The following is a 26,360-nucleotide window of genomic DNA, read 5'->3' as shown; positions in this document are numbered from 1 at the left end:
TCAAAGGCAAAAAAAAAAAAAAAAAGAGAGAGAGAGAGAGAGAGAAAGAAAAAAAGAAAGAAAGAAAAAACTTGTCACAAATGTTCTTGAGCAAATCCTTCATCTTCTCTTGGCTTTCTTATCTGTAAAATGGAGATAACATGAATTATTTCCTAGTGTAATGGGGTCTATTAAGTAGTATGGTAGTGTGGTGCCCCTCTAGGGTCTCAGAGAATGTGGATTTTATGTCATTTCATGCTGCCTGCAATGCTGGTTTACTTAACGGGCTGGAGAAAACCACAGAGAGGGAAGAGCTCCGGCTTCTGCTCTCACTTCTTGCCTTGCCATTTGCTCAGCACTGAGCCATGAGAGTACTTCCTCTACTGATGCGTCTGTTCTCCTGGGCCCAGGCTTGAGTATTCTGGTTGCCGGAACTTCCACACACCGGGCTAATGATGAGTTACCTTGCCCTTGTTAAAACTCGGCCTGGGGATATAATGTGATGTCAGCTCCTTCCCCTCCCAAATGTCTGTGTCCCTGTCCTCTTCCCCTGTGATGATGAATTGTGGCCATTGGTGGCATTGCACATTGAACACAAAGCCTTGTTATGGACCTCCTGTATGATGCTGAGTTCAGGGAGAAGTGATGTCGGGAGTAGCTTGGGCTCTTAGTGCGTATTCGTCTGTTCTTGTTAATCAGATGTGCTTGTGAGCTTATACGAGCACATCTTGACACAGCTCAAGGACAAGCTGCCTCGGACAAACCCCTTCCTCAGAAGACCTCGGCACATCACCGTGTCCATCTTGCCGCTAAGTACAGTTCTTTCTATATATTTTTTCCTTTTTGCCTGGGTTTTGATCTTTGTTTCAGGATTTCTGTCTTTGGACTTGAACCTTTGCTACGAAGAGGCAGTCATTGTCTCTGGTCTTTAATTCCTAACTTCTTCCGTTACATTTGATCTAGAAGCCTTGTTGGGCTCCATAGTTTCTCTTTAGGAAGTGGAAGTGCTGATGGTCATATCCAGGTATCAATAGCTAGTAGTGGATGTCCTTGGATAGAAGTCTTTTATAGGCCAAATTCAGTCTGATGACATTTATCCATCCATGCTGCCAGAAATGCCTTCCTGGAAGGGCTTCTAGACTCCAGACTAAATCTTAGAAGAGATTCTGGTTCTGGAGGTCAGGAAAGGGGTGGGGATGATGGAGACTAAGGGAGAATGGGGCCTAGACCTGCCTAGGACTCCAGGTGTTTCTTTTCTATACAGGTGGTTCATGGATCATTCACTCTGAGCAACACTGACCAATGTTGACGTTTCTAGAAGTCTGGCTTTCACATAAAGGGAGATGTTGTCATGTTGGCCAACAGAGGCTTAAAGCCACAGTTTAAACACAGGTACAATTGTTTTTTAAATCAAAGCTTCTTTGGGGACTGAAAACAATTTAAATTTCTAAATAAGTTAAACACTCTCTCCCTAAGTTTGTCTGTCATAAGCATTTTGCTTGATTAGCTCTTTCTTCAGAGGAAATTCAGCGGTGAATTTCAGGCCACGCTTTGTTCAAATAACTTTAATATTTGAATGTCTTCAAGTCTGTGCTTATAAATGATGCCTGGCCTTACAAAGTAGACAATGTATTCTCATCAAGTACCATTGTCACTTTCCCCCCTCTAGTCCTTGCCCTCAATCTGCCCCATACTCCAGCTGGCTCCCCCCGATGTTAGTTAATGTCTTTCCGATAAGTGCTTCATGGGTGATCTTGCTCTCAGCCATATTTTTGGAGGACGAGATGAAAGGAGACTGAAAAATTAAAATCAAGATAAGCGGTCTCTCCCTTGGAATGTTATTAAGAGGATGTGGTCATTTAAGAGTACTTTTCCCTCTTCTCCTCAGTGTTTGACATCTGAAGTCATGGAAGATGCTATCACACCTTGCTTTATTAATATAGCTAGAGTCACCTGTTCTGAAAAGCCCAGCCACATTAACATTAAATGAAAAGAAAATGGAACAAAAGGAAAGATAAAGGGAAACTAGGTTTTGGCAGCTCTCAGCTGGGCCCCTGCAGCGACTCTGTTAAATGACCCCATGAATTTATTTTACGGGGAGATCATTTCTACTATCTGAGTCTGCCATGGTCCAGATAAGATTCAGGACCCAGTTAAGTTATATAACGAGCTGATCTGCAGGAGAACAAAGAAAGGGGCAGAACATTAGGGAAGGGACTAGACAGTGGATACGGTGTGGACTGGCTTCCTTTGGAGCCCAGGGAGACTTGCTGAGAAGGGTCAGAGGGTTCAAGAGAAGCTGAACTGAGGATTATACACTAATGCCACAGTCATTGAGCCTGAGGCCAAGGGCATGTGCTGGCAATGCTGGGCTCTTGCCGGCAAGGTGAGGTGAGGGGGAGCTGGGAATGCTGGCTTGACTGCAGCGGGCAGAAGCTTTGGAGCAAGGCACTGTTTCTAATTCCATTTCTTTGCACTGAGCCCCAGGCTTCTTATTTCTTGTTGTTGGAGATGAAATGTTCCTAAAAGGTGGATGGAGTGGGGGTGGTTGGAGTAGGAGCGGTCTTTTCGCGTGTGGTGAACTTCTAGTCCAGATTTTATGAGATCTGCAGCCTCCCAACATCTTTCTTCATGGACGTCTTATGTCGCTTGTCAAAGCATATGTTCTGTTTTGGGGGTTGAAGACCTCCATATTTGCTTCTCTGACAATCTGTCACTGAGTGATTGTGCGTCCTGTAAAACTTTACTTCTGGTCTACTACTTCCGTTCTAGAGACCAATGGGACAAGTGATCTTAGTTCATTAGAATAGTAAGATATTTTGTTATTCAATAGAATAATGAGGACTGAGGTATGGGTTTGATCAAAAGCGAGACAGTTGATTTTGCTCTGGTTCTTGAACACAGGTAGAAGCTCTCCCCTGCAGCAAGCTATGTTGCAAATGGTTGCTTTTGGTCACACAGCCAAGAGAGTGAGGAGGGGACAAAGATTGGGTATGAATTTATTTTTCCACTTGGGAAAACAGCTCAAACTATTTGTCATCCCGATGGCTTCATCACTGTATAGAAAGGAACCACAAATTTGTAAGCTGGTAGGAAGTGTTTTTTACTCATTAAAAACACTGGAAATGGGGCATCTGGGTGACTCAGTTGGTCAAGCATCTGCCTTTGGCTAAGGTCATGATCCCAGGGTCCTGGGACGGAGCCCTGAATTGGGCTCCCTGCTCAGTGGGGAGCCTGCTCGTCCTCTCCCTCAACCCCCCTCCCCTGCTTTCTCTCTCTCTCTCTCTCAAATACATAAAGTCTTTAATAAACTTAAAAAAAACCACACTGGAACAAATTTTGAGTTATTATTTTATAGGAGTGAAGGGGAATATTAGTCCTGGACCATGATGAATAGAGAGCCTGGCACTTAGTAGGAGCTGGGTAATGATGTTGCAGGATATATGAATTGCCTTGACCTTGAGTTGTGTGATTCAGCAGTTTTCTTGGAACAGACATGTATCTCTTAAATACAAAATCATTGGATGTATATACGAACAGCTGTCAGTTAAATATGACAAGGGCATTTGCTACTTTGAAGAGGACATTTATATAAATATATATGGTGAGACCACGTTGTTAATATTTTGGATGCCTTAAGGTCAAAATAAATTAGTTTTACAGCAGTAAGTGACTGATTTATTGGAGGCCTGCTTTTTGATTTTGATTCTTTAAAATTTTATTTTTGTCTTATTATAAAAATAACACATTGTAGAAATAAAATAAATAAATAAATAAGTAAATAAAAACCCCACACTGCAAGAGACAAAGCCAAAATGGCAAGCAACTCTTTAAACAAAAACAATTACTGTCAACATTTTATTATTTAATCTTCTAGCTGTATATATATACGTATATATGTATATATACATATATATGTATATGTATGTATATGTATGTGTATATGTATATATACATGATGATATGTATATGTATACACATACATATACTCATACAAAAATGAGATTACATCTTGGATACATGAGATTACAAATGGATTACATTTGCTAAGCTTTTTATCATTTATATATTTTGAACCTTTTTCTATATCTGTAAATATGCTTTTTATCCTTTTCAATGACTAAATATTATTTCATTACAGTTCTTTTACTCAGTCTATTATTGCATATAGAGATTATTTTTATTTGGTGACAGAAAAGCTTTTGTGGTTATTATCTCCATAGTAAAGTGATACATATGTATATTTTCTCATGATGCATTTTCTTTTACTACGTTTCTATCTGTGGAGTTTCTAGATTAAAGGTATAAACTTTTTTAAGACACTGTACAGTTATTGAAAAAATATACCCCAAAAGGTAATGTATTTTGCATTCCCGTCAGTAGTATTTGAGAATTTTGTTTTCTTCAAACACTAATCAGCATTGGAACTTATTATTAAAAAAATCTTTTCTAGGTATATAGGTGCTAAGTTACAGATCTTGAACTTTTTCATCTTTAAAGGCTAACTGTCTTTGTTCTTTTGGAATTTGCTTTCATTTTTTGCCACTTTTCCTATCAGAGTGTTTATGATTATAGATGCTAAAAGCAATCTGTATGTCTCATATGTGTCTTGCTATTGTCCAAGAACAAAATCTTCTGGAAAGAGAATGATCATTTTTAAATTAATTTAATTATGCCACAGTCTCATTTCAGTAAATTCAACAAGAGTACCTGTTATATGCCAGATACTGTGCTAGACAGTAGGCATACAATTTTGAAAAAAAGATATGGACCTGGTTCTCAAATAACATATAGCTAATGAGGGAGGAAAAACAAGTCCATAGGCAATTTAAATTCTCCAATAAGGAAGTAAGCATAAGAAGCTTTGGAAGGAACAGAAAGAGTAGCTAACTCTGTCTTGGTAGTCATACATAAGTTTTCTTGGAGTAAAGGATGATTTCACTGAATTCCAGAGGATGAATAGCAGTTAGCTTGGTATGGAAATGTGTGTGTGTGTGTGTGTGTGTGTGTGTGTCCTGTGTGTGTGTGTAAGATGGAATAGTGCTAATTAACATTAACATTGTATTTTTAATACAATGGTATTAACAAAGATCAAGGTGAACTCATGAAACTGTGCATACTACATACATGGCTGGAACTCACAACGAGAAAAGTACAGTGGGTTTGAACTGATTGGCAAGAGATAGTCTGAAAAGCAAGAAGTGGCCCAATTATGTACCATTTTATGTTACAGTCAGTGGGTGCAGTGTGCATCTTTTTCTGATGTTTTAGAGTTGTCATGGATGGTTTCTAAGCAGTGGAGTGACAGACCCAGATTGATTCCCTGCAAAGAGTCTGCTGTCCCCAAAGGAGGAAATGCATTTGGGGGCAAAGGCAGGGCATTCCTGAAAGCTGAGAGAGAATTTAGGAGGCTTCTGAGGATGAAGCCTAAGTCAAGATAGTAGCAATGTGAATGTGGATATGTGGACAGATTAGAAAGACAATTAGAGGGAAATCTATTTGCTAAGACAGGAAGGGGACAAGAGTCCAAGACAGTATTCAGGTGGATGGAGATGCCATTCAGTGAGTTTGGGAAAACAGATAAGGAGCAAGTCTCTCACAATGAAGGAAGTTTGGAGAATTCAGTTTTGGATATGTTATGTTTTGAGTGCCTATTGCATGTCAGAGAGGAAATATCCGGTTGGATATGTGTTGGATATTGGATCATTTTCAAGGGAAATACTGTTTTGGAGTTATTAACATATAAACAGGAACTGAAATATATGAGTAGATATAGTACCAAAGGAGCATATGTAGGATGAAAAGAGAAGAAGGGCCCGCACAGAAGTCTGAATAACTCCATCATCTCAGAAATGGGAAGAGGAAGTAGAGACTGAGAAGTGTTGTCATGGAGGGCCCTTTACGGAGGACAGAATGTTTATCAGTTCCAGAAGGAGCAGATGAATCACGTAAGATAAGGGTTTTGGATTTAGCAACAGGAGATATTTTGACCTAGTTTAGAGTCATTTCAGGGGAGGTATGATGCCAGATTCTAAAGAATCAAAGAGCGAATAGGTGAGGAAATGGAAATGAATGGTGTGGTTATGAGAGACAGAGAGAGAGGGAGGAGGAAGAGGAGGAGGAGAGAGAGGCAGCTGAAAGAAAAGACAGCACTGAGTGGAAGGACGCATAAAGGGAGAATGGTACCTGAAGGGGGATCTTGCATAACAGGGAAACGGGGTTGGGATCTAGACCTCAGGAGGATTCATTATTCTGAGACAGGAAGAGAGATTCCGTACCTTTCATGTCAGGAAATATATGAAAGGATAGATGTGGATGGCTACGGTGGCAGGGAATCGAGGGACTTCTGTGGTGGTTTCTGTTTTGTCTGTTCAGTGGAAGGCAAGATTTTCTGCTAGGCATTAGAGAGGTGGCTGGGAGGGACTGGGGAAGGTTTCAATCATTGCTATGGAGAGTGGAAAAGGGAGCTGAACAAGGATGGATAAGAAGATTCCCAGGCAGCCCTGAGGGCCCTGTTAAGCTGGAAGCTGATCAGTTTTAAGTGACATCAAATCTGTGCATGGCTTTATGATCTTCTCTAGCCAGGGTTGGGATTTTTCCAGTTGAGTGTGACAAAGATCGGTGGGGCAAGCTATTGGAGGGCAATACTATAGTGTGGTTGAAGTGATTAACCATGTGTAGAAGGCTGAGCAGGGAGCGGATGGGGATAGGACAAGGGTTAAGGGATCTGGAGAATGTAGAAAGGGCAAGGGCCTGAGGTCAGAGCAAGGTTAAAGAATTGATATGGTGCAAATGAATGAAGGGAATGATGTTGCAGTCAGGAGGGAGAGAATCTTGATTTAAGATTTCTGAATTATACCATTGTCAGGAAAGGGTAATATTCAATAATTAATTAATTTTGGTATGATAAGACCAACCCGAGTAAACCACAGTGATAGTCGGGTGAACCTCCTGATTCCAGAGTTTGGATATGAGGTGGAGCTGAGGAAGCACTAAGAATTTGAGCACTGGATGAAGCATTCTCAAGATTATTGAATTTGTTCAGACTGATGATGTGCCTTGAGAGTGAAAAGGACAATCAGGAGCCTGTTACCAATATCATCCATAAATCAGAGGCTGTTCCTCTCAATATCATTCCAGGGTATACTTGGCTTGGGTAATAGTGACAAAGAGAGGAGGAAAGTGGGTTACCCAGATGGCCTATCTCAGTCCTTTGGGACTGCTATAACAGAATCCCATGGACTGGGTGACTTACAAACACCAGATATTTATTTCTCATAGTTCTAGAGACTGGAGGTCCAAGATTGAGGCGATGGCAGATGTAATGTCTGGTAAGGGGTCACTTCCTGTGCATGGATGACTGTCTTCCCACTGTGTGCTTACATGGTGGAAGGGCTGAGCAAACTCTTTCAGGTCTCTTTTATCAGGATACTGATCCCATTCATGGGGATCTACCCTAGTTATCTCTCAAAGGCTCTGCCTCCTAATACCATCACCTTAGGGGTTAGGATTTCAGCTATGAATTTTCAGGGAGACACAAACATTCAGCAGTCTGTCAGCAGTTTTATGGAACAGTGGTAAAATCAGTCTGGAACCACATTGGGACAAAGTGGCCTTTGGGTCCTACTCATCCCGTCTTGAGATTTGGAAGAATAACTATTTGGGAAGATGACAAGGGACAATGGTTTTTGAGGAACCAGGTTTCAGATGAGAAAATGAAGGTGATATTAAAAGAGAAGGTGAAGATAGTTATCCTGGAAAGGGGAGATTTTGGAAGGAGGACAGTAGTAGGAGGTTGATTCAGGGAGAAGGGGAATAAAGCATTAAAAAACATGCAGATATTCAATGGGAAGTTATATGTATTTTTTAAAAGTTGATTTGATCATTTTTTAAAACTGAAATTCATCTGTATCATATACTATTAAGCAATTTGAAAAAAAAAGAAAACATGTGGACGGGGGTGCTAAACATTGGGGAGGTTAGGTCTTGAGTGGTGACTTTGGATGACCAGGTATAAGGCATGAAGGGATTAGCAAGGTGCAGGCTTTTCAAATAGTCCTAGAAGTCTCCTAATGGATAGGGGATGGTGAAGAGACGAACTCAGGCCTGTGTGGAGGGAGTGAGCCATGGCCTGGAGTGATTGTTTTTCTAGGAAATCCCAAGACAAATGAGCAGATTGTCACTGGAATTGGTTCCAAGACTTTGACCAAATGTTGGAAACCCTGATGGTCTCTGTGGGACATATACTGTATCTGGTTTAACTAAAGCGGAGTACACTTGCAGTGTGACTTATCTGCGGTAGAGTTGAGAATAGCATTCTGTCCTCAACTGGAAGCCACAAACCCCTTATTACAGAGTGTGGAGCAGAGATGCATTTCATTGGCAAGCAGGGGTCTGAATTAGTGAGTTCTCAGCTTAGTCCACTGCATGCTGCCTCTAGGTATGACATCAAGTAGCACAGAGCTGATTACTTATTCAATAATTGGGCATCGGTTAGTTATTTGAAAAGTGGAGTGATGCGCACTGCTCTTCAGACTTTATAGTAGAGTGGTGGGGTGGCCTTAGCCAATGTCTCACTCTGACGCTCAAGTTCTTCTTGGGGTAAGATATCACAGGGACATGGGGAATTCAGTTCCTGGCAGAGTTTGAGTATAGGGCAGAAGAATTAGTGAACTGAGGGGTATGATGAGAATAACTGTATGACAAAATAATTAAAGATATAAGAAAACATGGTGTAGTTTGCCTTGCCAATGGTCATATTCCTCCTGTGTTCTAGTTCTTTAATATGATGCCTTGCACAAAGTTAGCAAATACCTAAACACGTTTGTTGACGCATCTTTTGGTGCCCAGGTTACTGGGAGAAAGTAACAGTAAGTGTAAACTTTTATCAGGGTTAGTGCTGGAAAGAAAGAAGCTGGCAGACTTAAAGATACCCAAATGGCACCTGGAATTAATTTCTCTACTCACCATGGCAACGTGCCTTTCGTACCCTAGCATACCCTACTATTGCTGCTAAGGCTCAACATTCTACTGGAGGAAAAGTCATAGATTAGTTAGTGGGTAATGGGATCCTTTCCTTCCTTCCTCCCTCTCTTTCCCAGCTTCCTTCCTTCCTTCCTTCTTCTAGTCACAGATGCTTAGCTCATGCCTGCTTTGTGTTAAGCACCAGAACACAAGGATAACTTCTGCAAGCACTCTGCAGAGCAGTTGGCTACAAGCTTGGCCATGCTGGGGAAGACTTCCCAGGTGACACGGGCTTTGGCCGATGCAAAGGAGTTCGGGGAGAAGAATATTTGTTAGAGGGAATGAGACATGTGAAGTAATATGTGAAGGTGATGAGGCAGAAAAGGTAATGGTGTCTTTGGGGGAAGAATGAGAAGTTAGCACTAGGAGACTCTAGGGTGCATGTTGAAAAGAGGGGCCCAGATTTTGAGGGGCTTTCGTTTGAAGTCACGATGCTCAGTTGTCCTCTAGGCAATGGGGAGCTGCGAAAGCAAGGATGGGAAATGGTCCCACTTGCACTTTGGTGACTTCCCTGTAGCAGCCCTGTGGAGGTTTCTCGGACTGAGGAACGACTCCGGTATATTGGGACAGCTGGGAAACTTGCCGCTCAAGGCATCCTTCTGGGAACATCAGTGTCACCTGGGAGCATGTAAGAAATGCAGGCTCTAGGGCATCACTCGGCGGGACTGAATCATCTTAATGAGATTCCCAGGTGACTGGTATGCACCATAAGTCGGAGAAACACTGTTTCAAGACCGACGCTTATGGCTCTCTCGGTGCTCATGCAGGTGCCCTGGGAGGACAACTGGCTCTGTTCTTTCTCATATTCCACAAATTTCCAGACAGTTCCATGATCTTTTCAACTCCATTTTTGAAAGGCTGATTGGAATTCAAGAAAAAATTTTTTTTTTTTTTGGAATTCAAGAAAATTTTAAGTGTACTTCAATGATTGGAGACTCTATTGCTTTAAGCCATGGCTTCTCAAAGCATTTTAGTCATGGACTCTTTTCTTTCTTTTTTTTTTTTTTTAATTTTTTTTCCTTTTAAAGATTTTATTTTTTAAAGTAATCTCCATATCCATCATGGGACTTGAACTCACAATCCCGAGAACAAGAGTCGTCTGCTCTGCCAACCGAGGCAGCTGGGCACCGCATGGGCTCTTGATGTGTGAATGGGTTCAGGGGGGCCCACATAAGAGAATATCCTATCTATACTATTCTGTTTCTTAAGCTTGGTGATGGGATACAGATGTTTGTGTATTATAATCTGCCATTTTGGGTTAAGATCTTGATTAAACAGTAATGTTTAGTGATCTACAAAAGAAAAAGAATAAGAAACCCAAGTGGTACCTCAAGACTCATGTCAGGGGTGGGCGTAGAGTCTAAATGATGGTGAGAGTATGCATGTAAACAGTGATAGTCCATTTGTTGTGTGAGCAATAAATAGTGTTTGTGGGGGAGCTTGCTATGTGCTCGACACTTTAAGTACTTTATATATAACTCATTTAATGCTCATGGATGACTCTAGGAGGTAAGGCCTACTACTTATCTCTATTTCATAGGGAGATTTTCATAGCTGAAAAAACCCAGGTGTGAAGCTGTCAGACACAAGGGCACAGAGATAGTCAGGGAACTTGGGTTTGCACTTGGATTAAGGGAATCTCAGGTCTCAGTTCTTTCTTTCTTTCTTTCTTTCTTTCTTTCTTTCTTTCTTTCTTTCTTTCTTTCTTTCTTCTTTCTTTCTTTCTTTCTTTTTTTTTAAAGATTTTATTTATTTATTTGACAGACAGAGATCACAAGTAGGCAGAGAGGAAGACACAGAGAGAGGGGGAAGCAGGCTGCTGAGCAGAGAGCCCAGGACTCTGGGATCATGACCTGAGCCGAAGGCAGAGGCTTTAACCCACTGAGCCACCCAGGCGCCCCTCAGGTCTCAGTTCTTAAACACCAATGGATAGTAATCAGAGTCTCTGTATACATGGACGTTGACAGAAGACTGAGGATGAAGGCCCAGAATGAATTCAATGTATTCTTTATCCTGGGCCTGGTCAGAGAAAAGCAAGTGCAATACAGTTTTGGCCTCAGAGTGACAAGTTCTAAATATTTGTTAGCTGTCCTGGGCCCCTCTGAACTTGGGAAAATGCAGTCTGGAGGCAGAAATAATGATATTGAGAAAAAGGTCCCCATATGAATTTACAATGTAGAGAAAATCCACTAATTAAAATAGAAACAAAAACTATATAAGAACTCTCCTTGAGAAAACTACACCCTGAAGCCCTTCCCTGCTTTTCTGTGATTGCACTTGTAACCATCCTTCGAGACTCCGATAAACGTCACTCTGTTGTGAATCCTCTCCTCGTTTTTTCGAGCAGGGACATTTCTTCCTTTTGATCTCATCTCCTCATCCTGTCTCCTGGGTGACAATAGGGGCCACTTAGCGAGCAATCCAGTTTGCTGGACACGTAAGCACTTATTTTATCTTCTTGGGAATAGCCCTATGGATAGTTATCACTATCCTCTTGAACAGAGGAAGAAACGGCTGCCTCGCGAGATGAAATCATCTGACATCATGCGGTTAATAAGTGGCCGGGCCAGATCTCAAATCCCAGAAGTCCGACCCCGGAGCCAGGTCCTCATCACCACAGAGCCCTCTGCCTCCCTTGTCACACTGATTGCCTTTTTTCCCCTCTCCTGAACTCCTTCTAAATCATGCATTAATTTAAAGTATCAAGGATACCCTGCGTCTGGGCGCTTTTGCAGTGCTGGGAGCACATCGGTGACTGAACATGGGTGCTTCCAGTCTGAGCCCAGGGTCGGGGGCAAGGTCTGCTAGAAAGTGAGAACAGTGGAAGTAAAGGCCTTCGAGGGAGAGAGGGCGCAGGCCTTAGCAGAACTCCTGCTTCTAGAACATGGAGTTCACTGCTTGGAAGGAAAGGGGAGTCCTGAGGCAGGACAGCTGAGTGGTGTCCCGACTGTACAGCTTCTTTGAACTTTGTGAGGAGTTTGGGTTGTGATTTTATTGTAAGGCTAACGGGAGCCACCAAATGGTCTTGAAAGGAAATTTGGAAAGTGTTGACTTAAACTACCTTTGTTTGCATATCGGCACTTAATCTGTGACATTCAAGAAATTGATCCGCCGCTAACTTCATGTTCAGAAAGTCTCATTCAAGAAGTTTTCAAAGAATAACAATGAAGGACATTGGGGAGAAAAAAAAAAAACAATAAAATGTAACACTTTATTTTTATTATTATTATTATTATTTTTTTTATCTTAGAAGGAATTCACCAAAGGCTTCATATTATGCTATGGCATCTTTAATTATAAAAATAAGCAAATAAAATAACTTGCATCTGTCATTACCATGATATGTTTCATAACCTTTATATGCACATGGAGCTTAAAAATGTAATTTAACAATAAATAATGACATATACCAGATATGCTCACTGTTTATTCCAGTACTCAGCCAAAAACCTAAATATCATTTAAATTATAAATACATAATGCAAATATAATGGCACAAAAATGTCTAAAGTGCAACCAAATCACAATAGAAGAATCATGCAAACTGGTCTAGGTCAGCCCCCAAATCACTCTGTGCAGCAAACACAAGACGAAGCTTTGGAAGTTTAGAGGGGAGTTGGAGGGAGTGAGATGGGATGGGGAAAAGAGAAGCAAAAAACTAGCAACATCGTGAGAACTGCTTCTTTCCATATGTGTAGATATATGTATTATAGATACGTTTAGAAGTATCATTGTGGGGGAAAAAAGGGGGGTACCACGGTTTGAAGAGGTCACAGCAAAAAAGATTCTACTGGACGGAAGTAAGAGAGAATTTTGCTAGGAATATTCGTGAACTACTTGTCGCATTGGGGTCCTGGCTTCGTGGGTTTGCGAAATGGACACGACACACAAACTTGAATAGCTCTTCTGGTTCGAGAAGTCAGCCTTGCTTGGGGGTGGGGGGCTGGGAAGGGGAGGGAAGGGGGAGGGTCAACTTAGCGTATGATCTACCTGATTTCCAAGAGGCTAAGGCAGTGTCCGTATGTTTGGGGACCTGGGGATGGGACAGTTCTGAGTATAAAAATGCTCGTAACAATCTGATGTCAGCACGCTTAGAGGCTGTGTGGGGACAAAGGCAGCAGCGTGTGTGCTGCCGCTGGGTCTGCTGTGATTGCTGTTGGTCCTTGAGCAGCACATTACTGCTTTTAAAGGCTTTATGGTAAAGTTGTATTGCTTTTCATTTTTTCTGGAGATGTGCCCTCCCTCCTCCCACCAGGATCCCTATCACTCGGTTTGGTCAAATCTTGAGTTTAACCTAGTGAGAGTCAAGCACCAATAGTTTCTACCTAAGCGAGTTTGGAGTGGCCCCTGCAGTCCTACCCCTCCCCGCTTCTCCTCCCTCGACATTGACCTTTGGTGGGCAGTGACACTCTTAAGGGACTGTTGGGTTCAAGGACAGTGACCCTGAGAAACTACTGTTGTTCATAGATAGGTTAATCATTTGGCTTTGGTGGTTGCCATCTTGTAAACATCACGGCAGAAATAATCAAACCACCAGCTCTGTTTCCCTCTTTCTTTCTTTTTTTTTTTTTTTTTTTTTTTTTTTCGTTTTTTTTCCCCCAATTTTTTTTTTTTTTTTTTTTTTTTTTTTTTTTTTTTTTTTTTTTTTGTTTTTTTGCGATCCTACAGAGATGGCCCAGCTGCCAGGACTACTTTGGCAGACAGTGTGCTACAGGACGAAAATGTAAGAGGAGTCTATTAAGGCTGGACAGCCCAGGGTTCTTTATACCACCTCAGCCCCAAGTCCCCGGAACTGAAGACCCAAAGGCTGACTGACTCGTTCCTGACTGATTTAAGGGAAAGTCTCCCACACCATCATTGGTTCACCGATGAAAGATGGCGGGTGAGTCAGGAACTGCCACTTCCCAAGGTAGAGTAAGGCCTTATCGAACTGTAAGTTGTCCGAGCCCAAAGGGATGCTCTTTTGGGTTCCTGTAACTCCCAGTTGGACGTGACAGAGCCGTTTCAGGAGAGATCAAAGTCAAGAGTAGCCTCTGGGTTGAGGTGGGCTGGGAGATTAACATTTTACCTGGGGTCCTTCAGACAAACCTGTTGGTTTTTCCTATCTCATACAGGCCCATCTTAAGTTTTGATGTTGAATAAAACTACTTCTACCCCCTTAGTTATAAAAAAGGCCACAAGGAGCATTTATGTGGATATCTGGAAGTGAGATAGTTATTCCATTCCCAGGAAAAGAAAAATAAAGCTAAGTTACAAAACTAAATCTATATGCAATAAAGTTATTATATACTGCTTTGTTTAAGCAGAGTCCTCTGGAATTTATGTACAGTACATTAGTTTTCAGCTATTTATATTCCACAGTTAGACCTTAAGATTCTCTGGTTTTTAAGACAATTGTTAAAGATACTTTTAAAGCTCTGAGCAGTTACAGTACATAAAGATGTTAGCTTTTTGTTTTTCATTAGATGCAAGAAGATGCAGGCTCACACCCCGGTTGAAGAGCCAGGTTTGAGCCATTTGGTAAATGTGTTGGAAAGGAAATTACACACTGGAGGGTCAAGACCATAAGACACTATGAGAGCTCATGAGAGATCAAGAATTCAAACACGACATTCATATTCGTCCGTGGCCAGCACAGATTCATCACACGAATTCCGTTGAACACCTTTATGGGCATTTAAGACATGCATTTAAATTAAGTCGCTTCTCATCAGCTAACTCTACTGGGGCAACCATCCTAAAAGGGCTCCACAGCTTCTAATGACAATGACTGGGCCTTACGTGAATGCTTTGTGTTTGAGAGGAGTTTGAGGGGGGCCTGGGGAAGGAACGTGATCAAAGAGGGTACTTTCTCCTGCCAAGGGGCAGAAAGAGCACACGTGTCCTGTCTGTGGGAATGCTGCCATCGCAGAATGTTGGGATATTGATTACAGAAGCCTCATTTCATGCAATTTTCTGGAAGGGGAATAGAAAATAGGAACTACTTTAAAAAAAAAAATCAAACCAGGCACAGTACACTCCAAGTCGGTGTGTGAACACCTTTCAAACGAAGCTAGTCTGGAGAGGCTGCGAAGGCCTCTCCCTGCTCATGCGCTCTCATGGGAGGTGCGCTTGATGTGGGAGGGAGAGGCCGCCTCACCTCGGAGGTTCCGGAGGAGGACTTTCAGCTTCTGCGGCTCGCTGGTGCGCCTCCTGTTGAAGTCAGCTCGCGGGTGTGTTTGGGCACAGTGATCCGTCTGCAGGATGTGAAAGAGGCTGGCCATGTTGGGCCCAATTTTCTCCATCAGGCTGTCTCTGATGGTGCTGACTGTGTCTTCGTCACATTCCAGGAGGCTTCGGACAAGCCTGTTATAGTATCTGCATCGGGGAAGGAGAGCACATGCCACAGTTCATCAGGGAGGGCAAGGCAAGGCCGGGCCTTTCCTCCGGGCCTCAGCCAACACCCATCCCAAACGGCCCGACCATGCAAATCTGGACTGGTCATCAGCTGAAGATGGCCCTCGCCTCTAACTTCTGTGCAGGGACTTCTTAGTTTGAGGGCATATGCGTTTAATACTCAGGACACTTAGGTCACACTTGGAGAAGAACTGGCTGCCAGGGATGTCTAACAGTTCTAGAAACACCCCAGTCACAGAGCTGGAGGGGATCGCAGAGATCATTCAGTGGCTACATTGCATCATCTCATTTTATAGAGAAGAGACGAAGGTGGGAGAGCTGCAGTGACTTGTCTAAGGTCATACGAAGGGTTAGTGGTAGAAACAGGACTTAGTTAAATACACCAGGAGGTGAGCCCAGCCCTGGCGGGACTGTTAGATGAGCAGTCACTCGCGTGCATTTGCAGGTATTTTGATGGATCTTTGCAATCTGCCTTTTGCTCAGTGGTGTGTGTGCAGGGGTACGGGCACACGAAGGTTTTGGATCAAACTTCTATTTTTAAAGGAGGCTTCTGCCTTCAGTGTCTAGTGCATTTTTCTATTCAATTTAGCTTCCCTGCCGTACACTCCGTTAGCCTTGCTAATGGCCATTGACCCATTCTCAGTCTTTCTTCCAAGGGACACTGTAGTCAGAAGGCCAGATGCCAGGCAATGAGGACCCTGAAATGGAAGGACTGGGAGGTTTCTGCTTCAATAATTCCAAAGCCCACTGCTCTAGCTTTTGCTGGCCTCTTCCTCTTTTGAGCATTTTACGGACAACTGGTCAGCATTCCCTGCTTGACTGTTAACTTACTGAAGGCGGGATTTGTGTCCTTATTCTTTGTAACCCACATATGCTGACATCCCAGGGCTCTGTTGCCTGCTCACTGTCCATCTGATGATTTATTTTGTGGCCACGAATGAAATGGGGAGTTTGAGAAATAACCCTCTTCACTAAGTCAGGATTCCAGGAAGAGAAATTAGAGGTAGGTGTGTTTAAGCTTTACCCAAAAGCTATGTGTTTGGTATCAATCACCTTCATCCAAGGGGCAAGTGCTTTAGGCACACAGAATGCTATGGCTAAGCATTATGGCTCAGGCACAGACTGTCCGACAGCTTACGCATTACTTGTCCTGCTCATCAGGGGTAATTTTTTCAGGTAATTTTCCAATTTGAGTTGGGATGTGTTTGCTTCATTTTGAGGTGGCACTTGTAAAAACCCATTAGCTCCGTGTTCACTAATAAGAGACTCTCCCGATGACAGTGACCTATGTATTTATGTGGAGAGACTCTCTCCCCAGAGGAGCCTGCGGGTCGCTGGGGCCACAAGCTCTTCCATGAAAAGAAGCCTGTTTATTTTTAACTCACCTCACAGAGCCCAGGATCAAACATCCTTCCAGAATAACTTAACCCCCCAGAGAGGTCCTTTCAAGGATGTACAGTAAACAGAGTGGAACACGGGTAATGAGGCAAAGCGGTCACCCTCCCGTGAGCGAGCAGAAGGAAGGTGGGGGCCACAAGCGAAAAGCTGTTGTCTGGGTCTCGGACACAGTCCTGGCCCTACCCCTCCCACGAGGGAGGATTATATCCAGCTGTTGTTAAAATTGGGATTCTCTGGCACAGAAACACATTTTCCAACCCTTTGGAATTATAAAGCACATGAGTCAAAGCAGATCTCACTTGGATGGGCAAATGGGGAGAAAAATGGTTTTGGAAAAACTGAGAATAAACTACTTTGTACCAACAGCTTCAGATATCCACACACCCACATAGATCCCCAGGCACCTCTTTCTCTTGGCTCTGCGAGGACATGGGTCCCCTTGATCTCTGTGTCTATTTCACAGGGTGATTAGATCTTACAGAATAAGGTTTCTGATCTCTCACCCTCCTGACCCCCAACCAGGACTTTAGAACTTAGAAGTTAACCCTTCCACTTCTAGAAAGAACCGTCCACAACAGATTACACCACCCCCTGCTCCCCGAGGTGAACTGCAGAAGATGGTCTCTCCTTTGCTCAACATTGAAAGTTCTTGCCTGGATGAAGACGTCTAATACCAGTCACGAAACTAAGCCTTGCCTCTTTAAGGCCACATGTGTCCCTTGGGCCCCACTTTGTCAAAGTGCCTGCTCTCCCTGTCTGAAGGCTTCTATCTTCCCTATTGCTTTCTCTGCTAGCCCAGATAGAACACCTGTTCTTGGTGTTTCTGGATGATGGCCTTGCCAGCCTGAGCACCCTAGTGACTCTCCCCAAATCTACGCTTAGCTTCTCTCGTGGAGCTTTGTGAACCTGGCAATGGCAGGCTAAGAGTGCTTGTTGGAATAGAAGATGACCATAGCTCCATTAGCAGCTCCTCCAAGTCTGGGAAACCTGTCAGCCTGTCCAGCTGCCTTGATGTCTGCCTCATTGGCCAGAGCGAGCGACAGTTTAATCCTCCACCTCTCCATTAAGGGCTGGAATACACAGGAAGGGCGCCGACCTCCTGGATTGTGTAGATTAAAAATGAAACAGATCTTTCCTATCTAGAAGTCACCAGGTGAGATTATTTAAGAGACTGTTTCTCCAGCAGAAGTTGACTTGGCAGTTGTCACATATTTAATTGAGAACCATCTTATACCAACTGTTAATGTCACTGTAGCTGTTGGTAAGATGTACCTTCTCTTTGAGAAGAAAACGTACACAGATGTAATCTTTGATCACCAAGGGGCACATTTACTCAGTTCTCCTTGGTATTCTTTTTTTTTTTCTATTTGTAGTCGGCTTGGATTGTGCATATTTCCTATAGGTTCTACTCGTCACCATTTTTGAAGTAGAAGTCAAATGGCTTGGCTCAAGGCCACCTGTGTTCTAGGTCCATCTCTGTCATTCAATAGCTGCGTGACCTTTAGCTGGTCACTTTCCTCTCTGGGCCTCTGTTCTTTACATCAGCACAATGAGGCATTTAGTCTAGATAACCTCTGTGATCATCTCCAGATATGACATTCTCTGCTTCTAGGGATTTGATATCTATTTCCTCTCTTAATTTAACAAAGATGGGGTGGGTTGCTTCAGGACCATCTTCTGGAGGAAGACTTAGGACTAGTTAAGGAGGTTCTTTCCTTCACCTTTACAGGGGATGGCGGGATGTGTGGCGGGGACTCGGTAGGCTAAGTGTTCTGACCACCCAGCCTGAAAGGACCTTTTAAAGCACGTTTCTTTTTCCCACTTTGAAAATTCCCTCACAGACTTTTTTTTTCCTGGTAAAGAATACGATCAGATATTCTCCATAGCTACTGCTTCAGCCATGCCTACCCAAATACACACATACTGCTTAGGAACGTTCTGTGTGAGGGTTTATAAATAGTCCTTTGTTTCCCTTGATCAATATTATTCTTCTGTTTCCTGTTCCCTATCCATGCCCTAGAGAGCTGGAAGCTTCGTCAGTTTTCCCACTCTGGATCTGGATTGGTCTGATTTCTTCCCAGGCCTCACACTGCTCCGCTTGCCTGATCCATTTTTGCCTGCTCTCCCTCATGGTTGAGAGAGCGGTTTGCAAATTCAGCCGGGGGGACCTCCAGCTCGCCCTTCTCTTCCGAGCACGCTTCTCTCACGGAAAACATCCCTGTTCTGGCTCCTGGTCCAGTCACAGGCTTTTGGATTCTCCCAGGCCCAAATCTCATGCTAGATAAGTCACAGGAAGGTGGAATGAACCTGTAACTACTTCCCTTCACAGTTCTGTGCCAACTGGCACAACTTAGTGTGTATCTGTGGTGGGGCAGAGGCTGGGAAAGCAGGATGTTTCAGAAGAGTGAGGAGCTTAAATAGAGCAAATCAAGCCCAGCAGGGAACCGGAAATCTCTACAGTTCTGAACAGGAATAATATTAGCCAGTGGGAGTGAAATACTTGAGTAAAGAGCTGCATGGAAGATTCTGGTCTTCAAGCGATGGCCACTTTCCCCCACTTTCCTAATAAGTGTGGTTTCCCTGTGATGGAAAAGGAAGATAACAAGACTCCTTGCGACCATTTGCTCAAGGAGGTAAAAAGGAGACCCTCCTTAAAAGGGATAGTGGCCTGGATTCAAAACTCCTATTACTGACCTCTTCTTAGATACTTAGGATCACATAGGGCAGATCTATATCGTCCTTTCTGTAAGACCTCTCCCTTCATAATGGAAGATACGACCTCAGTTGAAACAGAGAGGTTCATAATGCCTTCAGATTGATTATATGTTGTATTATAAGTCACAAATTGTCACGGGATCCTTAAAGTTCTAAACTCATCACAGTGGCGTTGCCAACATTCGCCTGCCCCCCAAGTTGTCACACAAATACATACTTGGTCCTAGCCCCTGTCTACTAAAAATTCCCCCCCACCCCCCATGGTGAAGGGAGTCTCCAACAATTAGCCAGGGTTGGTTTTTTTTGTTTGTTGGTTTGGTTTTTTTTTTTTTTTTTTTCAGTCTTCAGATGTAACTTGATTCTTCTTAGGAGAATTTTAAGACCAAGGTCAATATCAAGAGATAGGTCATTTGAGATAAATGTTGGATTTGATTTTCTTGTTCTGAGAAAATCAGGTAGGACCCGTTGTCACTTCCAAGTACCGAACCAACAAACTTATAAATTGACATGAGGTTCTGAAGAGCACTTAATGTGTAGTTAAGTGTGGGTCAGAAATTTTACAAAGTTTTAATGTCAGGAGCCTTAGCATTTCCCTGAGGAAGAGCTACTTTTCCGGTCCTCCAGTTGCATATACGTGCCTGACTCAATCACTGGTCAGCCCCGGGAGCAGTAGGCTGTTGCCACTGTCAGAAGAAGGGTGGCAGCACCCGGCTAGGAAAGCAATCAGGGAAGTCTGTGTTAGCCCTCAGGTGGTCCAGGTAACATGCAGTAGGACTCATCTTTGTCAGTCTGTGCAGATTGGCCTGGAGTGTCAAAGGATCCTAGTGCGTCAGGACTAGGAGTCAAGTTTTAGGCTGCAAGGTATCATAGTAGACTGAACTTGTCCTGCCCTCACTGTCCTTGTCCTGCCTCCATGCCAGCCCTATGGACACCTCTCTCAACTTCATCACTGATGGGAACGCCCGGGTCTTGCTGGGAAACCTTGTAGGCCATGGAATGAGGATGTTAGCCTTCTCCCAGTTGGTAAAGACAGCGAGCCAGCGGCACAGAGAGGCCGGTGCTCAGATGTGTCTAGTTCAGTGGCTTTGGGTCATGGGACAATATTGAGATGAGAATGTGACTGAGTATTCACCTGAACACCATTCCAGGAAATCTTGGACTACAGAAAGGAATAATATAGACCTAGGAGGGAACATGGGAGTCATCTTGTCCAGCCATTTCACTTTTCACAAAGGAAATCTGAATCCCAGTGAAGTGACATGGCTTACTCTGGGCCATCTGCTGAAATACCAGCTTGGGCTTGGTGCCGACTCAGAACACAGGCAGATTTAAAAGTCTGCATTATGACATTTGATCAGGGTCTTAATAATGGTCAATTGTACGGTGCATAGACATAATTTCAGTCAAATTTGAGGTCTCACAAGCTTGTTTCCATGAACTTCCCAAATCCCTTCCTGCTTATGGTGAGAAACTGACAAGGAAAATGTACCCAGGGAGGATGCAGATGAAGCTTTCTATTAGCTGCATGGAAAGACTTTTCCTATAATAGTGAGAAAAAAAAAAAAAAATCCAGGCTGCTTAAGCTGTCACAACCAATCGCAAACATATTTTTTCCTGCAAAAGCTGGGAAGGCTGCAAGCTAAAATAAGATCCTGACTGTGGCAATTAACCCCCTTCTATGTCTGGTTCTGTCAATGCCCCGCCTCCCCCTCCCTCAGGCTCCCCCTGCCCCATTGCAAAAAAGCGGACTCATTCTGTACCTATTGGAGAAGTGGTTGGGGAGCTGGACGACCTCGGTGATGGCTTCAGGGTTCCGTTTGGCGACGCTGCACACGTTCAGCTTGCTGTAGCATTCCTCTTGCACCTCAGCAATCATCCTCTGGAAAGTGGAGCACCTCCGAATGGCAAGGAAGACCTTGGAGGTGACCCCATTGGCGATGCACTTTAAGCTCTCTTTGACAAATGCTTTTCCCTGCCAGGCAAGGGATAGAGGGAGAAGCTTTAGCTCGAGCTGGCCAGAGAAGACAGGGCATACCAATGTGGAACTTAAGGGGGTTTGCCATGGCCGCGTCTCGTGGCCATCGGTATGTCCTCGCAGTGAGAAAACTGTACACCGTGACCAGGATAAAAAAAAAATGTCCCCATTCTCTTTGCCTACCACAGAATTGGCCTCCACAGAAATAATGAGACAGGGGAGAAAAAGAGATGAGCCCTAATCCACCACCCTGCAGCTTAATTAACAACAGCCATAAAATGGCTTTGTCTTCTTGGGATTGAGACTTTGATAACCCACAAACTGGTATGCCAGGTCCTACAGTGAAGAGAACTTCTTTGTTTGAAGAACGTTTTTATTTCCTCTTGAAGAGGCAAAGGTTTTTCTGCTGCTCACCTGTCCCTTATAAGACAGCCTCTCTCAGCGAGGTACATTCGTGCATTAGAGTGGGTGGGGAGTGTCGTGTACAGAACCGACTTTCTGGCCAAAAACGTGCGTGCGTGTGTGTGCGCACGCTGGAGTTGAGAATTTAGGCTGAGGAGGCTGAGAAGCTGAGCAAGTCGAACACGGTGTTAAAGACAAGCAGCCCGCGGGAGGCATGGGTCAAGGTCTTATTACCTGAGTGTCAAATTTGGCAGCGCTGTACAAGAAGGATTTACAGATGTCATACATCCCATCTGTGTCACAGGTGGAGTTTTCCAGGCAGGCAAAGGCCCCGCAGCCGACCTGCAGAGCACTGTTGAGGCAGCGAACCACTTCAGCTGAAAGAGACAAATCCACCCAATCTGGGTCAAACGTGACGGTGACTCAGAGGGGTCGAGGTGGCAAGATTCAAGGACGAGGGGTCGGAAGAACGCCTCTTAGACGTCTGCGATGGGGCCAGTGGAGGGCCCCCTTCAGAGGGCAGTAGGAGTGGGAAGAGTGGGGCGGACAGATCCTTTGGCTTAGGAGTCCAAGACCACGTGGAAGGAGAGGGAGGGCGTGAGTGTTCCCTCTTGGTCTCACCATTACATACAGTTTGGGTAGCTGGAGAAGTAAGGTCAGAGTCTGCGGAATGCAGGTGCTTGAAGAGCTCTGCAGCATCAAAGGGCATCCCCTCAGAGCCCGAAAGCACTGGAAGGCAGGAGGTGATGGCTGGCGGTCAGGTTTACGAAGTGGAAGGGCCAGGGAGTCCATTTGGCTCCCGAAAAATGCACTCCAGAGTAATGAGAATGGAATTTTAGCCTAAGTGGCAGAGAAGAATTTGACAGGAGTTCATCTGGAGACCCTTCCCATCGAGGGCTTTTAACTTACCTTCCTATCGGCAGAAAGGGATCTGGTCCATTCATGTTTGATCCCAACCCCCACCCAGGACAGTGCTTAGAGGTATGCATAATCTCTCTCATATTAAAAGCTATTTCTTTTTTAAAAGAGAAACACAGGTGTGGAATAACAAGGCCAAGGCACCCCTTGTGCAAGACTGGAAGAAAAACCGCAAAGAACTTGCATGAGGCTTTCTACATTCTGGATAAGATCTCCCATAAAAGTAATTTCTCTCCTACAGAAGGGGGGTGTTCTGGCAAGCAGCTCGGCAAGAAATGATCTGCAGCCTTCATACCATAGGATTCTCCTCTGAGATCAAAAGCATGGTTCGGTTAGGCTTCCCCTCCCCCTCCCACCACCCGCAGCCTCTGGGATGTTACAAGTCATTTCCCTAATTATATATTTCCACGGGTTCAAATTATAACTTTGCTTTAAGCAGTTTTAATATGCATTAGGGTTGCTATTGTTTTAGGCAAGCTCGAATTGTGAATCACTGCATTTCTATAGCAACTAAGTACAAAAGGAAGTGAAGCAAAGCCCTCCTCTAGGCAGGGACCTGTGCTCTTCGGAGGGGAGCGTTGTCTGCAGCATTTGGACACCTGCGAGCCCATCTTTGCTGACAGTTGGGGGAGAGGGGCCGGCAATGTTGGAGGAGGAAGCTGGACAAGTGAAGTCAAAAGGCAGAGGTGTTAGTACCGGCTTCCTAAGGATTCTTGTGCTCTAGAGCCAAGATAATACACAATTAACTGCTCTGGGCATCAGAACCAGAGTGAGACCTTCCCCCTTGAAGAAACTGCTGCTATGTTTCACAAATACTCTCCCTCTGGCCCTGGGCTGCACGGGCAGCTGAATGAAGCACAAGAAAGCCGGGAGAAAGAGAAGGAGCAGTGTCAGGGGTGGGAGTGTAGGGTTTTCTCTGCATCTGCCCGGGATTTGTCAGACTTGAGGGCTTCGGTTCCATAAATCTGTCTGCAGAGGGAGCTTTCCGTGTGCTCTCTGAAGGGGCAAGGAAGTCCAGTTATGGGGTCTAAAGGGTGAAGGAAGGGGTGGGGGGCATCAGACAAATCATGTCTCACCTTAAGATCAGCTTCGGCTTCTGGAAAGTATAGAGAGTGCTTTGAAGCATGCCAACATTCAAGCCTTTCCCCGCCCCCTTTCCCCCCCCCCCCCCCCGCGGGTGGTGCCCGATTTCAGGCAATCAGGCTAGGCTTATGCAATGAAATACCCTCAGCAGAGCGCCCAGCTTCTTCGTTAGTTGCATGCAATTTATTAAACAAAGGAGCTCCACTTCCTAAGGCTATTGGATTACACTGGCAGTTTATTGCCATCAGGCATGAAGCACATTTATTATCAAGATCAGCCGTCACAGACACAGTTGCAAAAGCGAGAGGCAAATGAGGACAGCTCTTTGGGGGAGAAACCGGTCCTGGGTTTGCCGCTTACCTGAGTTCTGAGCTGCCACCCGGGATTTCCTGGGGCTCACAGAATCATTCTGCTCCACCTCATGGGTTGCAGAAGCACTGATCACCAGCACCAGAAGCACTGCTGAGTTTTGGAGCATTCTCTGAGAAGTTTCCGCTAAGTTGCTGGGTTTTTTTTTTTTTTTTTTTTCCTCTCCCCCCCCCCCTTTCCTCTTTCCCTCTCCCGGCTTGAGTGAAGATGTGGATCTGGATACACTGAGGGCCTAGGTGAGGATTTGATGAGGATTTTTTGTTGCTGCTGATGCTGTTCCTGCTGACGCTTTGCTGCTGCTGCTGCTTGCTGGCTGCTGCTGCTGCAGTGGCGGCTCCTTGCACCTCTGGCTTTTGCAAACTGGGGGCCCAAGAGCTGCACCCAGGGATTTTATAGCCGTTCTTATCGGTCCTTAGGATCAGGGACCAATCAGGTCCCTCAACTGGTCTGGCTAGCCAATCCGAGGGCACGCTCATTGGGCTGGAGCTGTTTGACTTCTTAGAAATATTTTCCAGCAAATTAAAAGTACCTGCTGCCAGTGTTGTACGTGTGTGTGACAATGTGTGCATAGATGTGTGAAAAGCTATTTTCGTGGAATTAAGGGATGACTGTGTATTGATTGAACTAGGGGAAAATCATATGAAAATCTCAACAAGGTGCTTTTGGAAATCCATCTTTTTTTCTTTTTCTTTTTTTTTTTTTAATGAGCTACTGGTGGGGGTGGGGAAGGGAGGAGTGGGCATCATCAGCAGGATGGGGAATGTGGTCTCTTTGGATTCTAATTTAACCTCTTGATAGCAGTTTTGGTCTGATTTTACCAGCTCGTAGTCTCTGTTGTAAGCTACATGCACAGTGTTGTCCCCATCTCGCTGGTACATACATGTAGGTCTGTGATGCTCTCTGGATGCATCTGGGTGTCCGGAGCTCTCACTCACATATACGAGTCCCCGAGGAGGGACAGATGTGAGTGGAAGGGCCCTGATGGACTGGGATAAGACGGCTCTGAGCTGTGGTCCCAATCGCTCTCTTGAAGCTCTATGACTGTGGTCAAGTCCTTTTACCTTGTTCTGCCTCTGTTTTCAAATCTGTGAAACCCCCACACTGGAGTCTAGCATTACTTATATCTCTAAAACTATGATTCTCCAGTAACCCGTATTAACCTCGAGTCCATCTTTTAAGTCACCAGCATGACTGCAAACAGCGGGAGTGTTGGTAACCCTAGGGACACACATGCACACCTCCACGGCTCAACAGGGAGACCTGGGGAATGCCTGGAAATTAACAAACTGTGTTTTCAAGCCCGGGGACTTCATAATCACATTGAAACAATAAGCTGGCCAAAGCAAGACTAAACCTGTTAGGTAAACCAGTTCATTTCTTGGGGGCAGGGAGCGGGTATGGGGGCAGGTAGGACAGGGAAGGCATAGGAAAAGACCAGAATGTGTAGGAGAGAAGACTGATAAGCTCTAGGCTTAATGGGGAAATTACAGTGGCATCAGAAATCATGCCCAGTGTAGAAGCTCATATTTCCTTATAAGCTAGCAACACTGAGACATATCCCCAGCTTATGAAGAAGGATGATGATCCAGGAGAGGATTTATTGGGGTAAAAACAAAACAAAACAAAACAAAACAACCCCCCCTCCAAAAAAAACAAACAAAAACCCCCTAAAACGTGGGCATTGGATTAAGGGCTGGGGTGAAGTGAAGGGATGAAGCAAGAAAACCTTCACAGAATTTTACAACATAAATGAGGAAGGGCCCCTGGAGAGTCATAGAGACAGAATCAAGATGATCTTGCAAAGAAATAGAGCCAGTGGTTTGAGTTTAGATCCTAAAATCTTCAAAGGTTGAAGAAAGGGTGCCAACTCTACTAAGCACAAACCAAGACTCAGCTCTGTGTGTGTGAGGGGAGTGGGCGTGCGGAGTGAGTCTAGCCCCGCCCTGCTCGCACAAAAGGATTGTTTGGGAAGCATGAAATTTGCTAGAAAAGGGATGGAGGAAATGAAGGATAAAGGAAATATCTAAAGGCAAGGGAGGGAATTTTCACATTTTCATTAAGAAATAAGTACATTTCAATTTAGATTAACTGACAGTATCGG

At 44.3% G+C, this 26,360-nt stretch overlaps 1 protein-coding gene across 1 annotated transcript; it reads right to left on the bottom strand.

The window, feature by feature from the left end:
• Nucleotides 1–12,277: 12,277 nt before the first annotated feature.
• STC1 (stanniocalcin 1) lies at nt 12,278–24,607 on the bottom strand. The gene is made up of 4 exons (XM_032855803.1): nt 24,251–24,607; nt 22,124–22,266; nt 21,273–21,484; nt 12,278–15,360 (listed from the first exon to the last, which is right to left on the bottom strand). The coding sequence occupies exons 1-4, from the start codon at nt 24,366–24,368 to the stop codon at nt 15,090–15,092; spliced, it is 744 nt and encodes a 247-aa protein (XP_032711694.1). The 5' UTR covers nt 24,369–24,607; the 3' UTR covers nt 12,278–15,089.
• Nucleotides 24,608–26,360: the final 1,753 nt, after the last annotated feature.

The sequence above is a fragment of the Lontra canadensis genome, unplaced genomic scaffold, assembly GCF_010015895.1.
Source record: "Lontra canadensis isolate GAN:19392208 unplaced genomic scaffold, GSC_riverotter_1.0 scaffold10, whole genome shotgun sequence".
Taxonomy (NCBI): Eukaryota; Metazoa; Chordata; class Mammalia; order Carnivora; family Mustelidae; genus Lontra; species Lontra canadensis.
Note: the sequence above shows the minus strand (reverse complement) of the source record. Positions and strands in the feature narration are given on the sequence as shown.

Bases quoted from the DNA above. Each gene is read 5' to 3' on its own strand.
- STC1 (XM_032855803.1), bottom strand. From the start codon at position 24,368: ATGCTCCAAAACTCAGCAGTGCTTCTGGTGCTGGTGATCAGTGCTTCT. The intron at 21,485-22,123 runs GTAATAAGACCT...CTTGCCTGGCAG, and splicing joins CTGCCAAATTTGACACTCAG to GGAAAAGCATTTGTCAAAGA. The intron at 15,361-21,272 runs GTACAGAATGAG...TCCCCGATGCAG, and splicing joins CCCAACCACTTCTCCAATAG to ATACTATAACAGGCTTGTCC.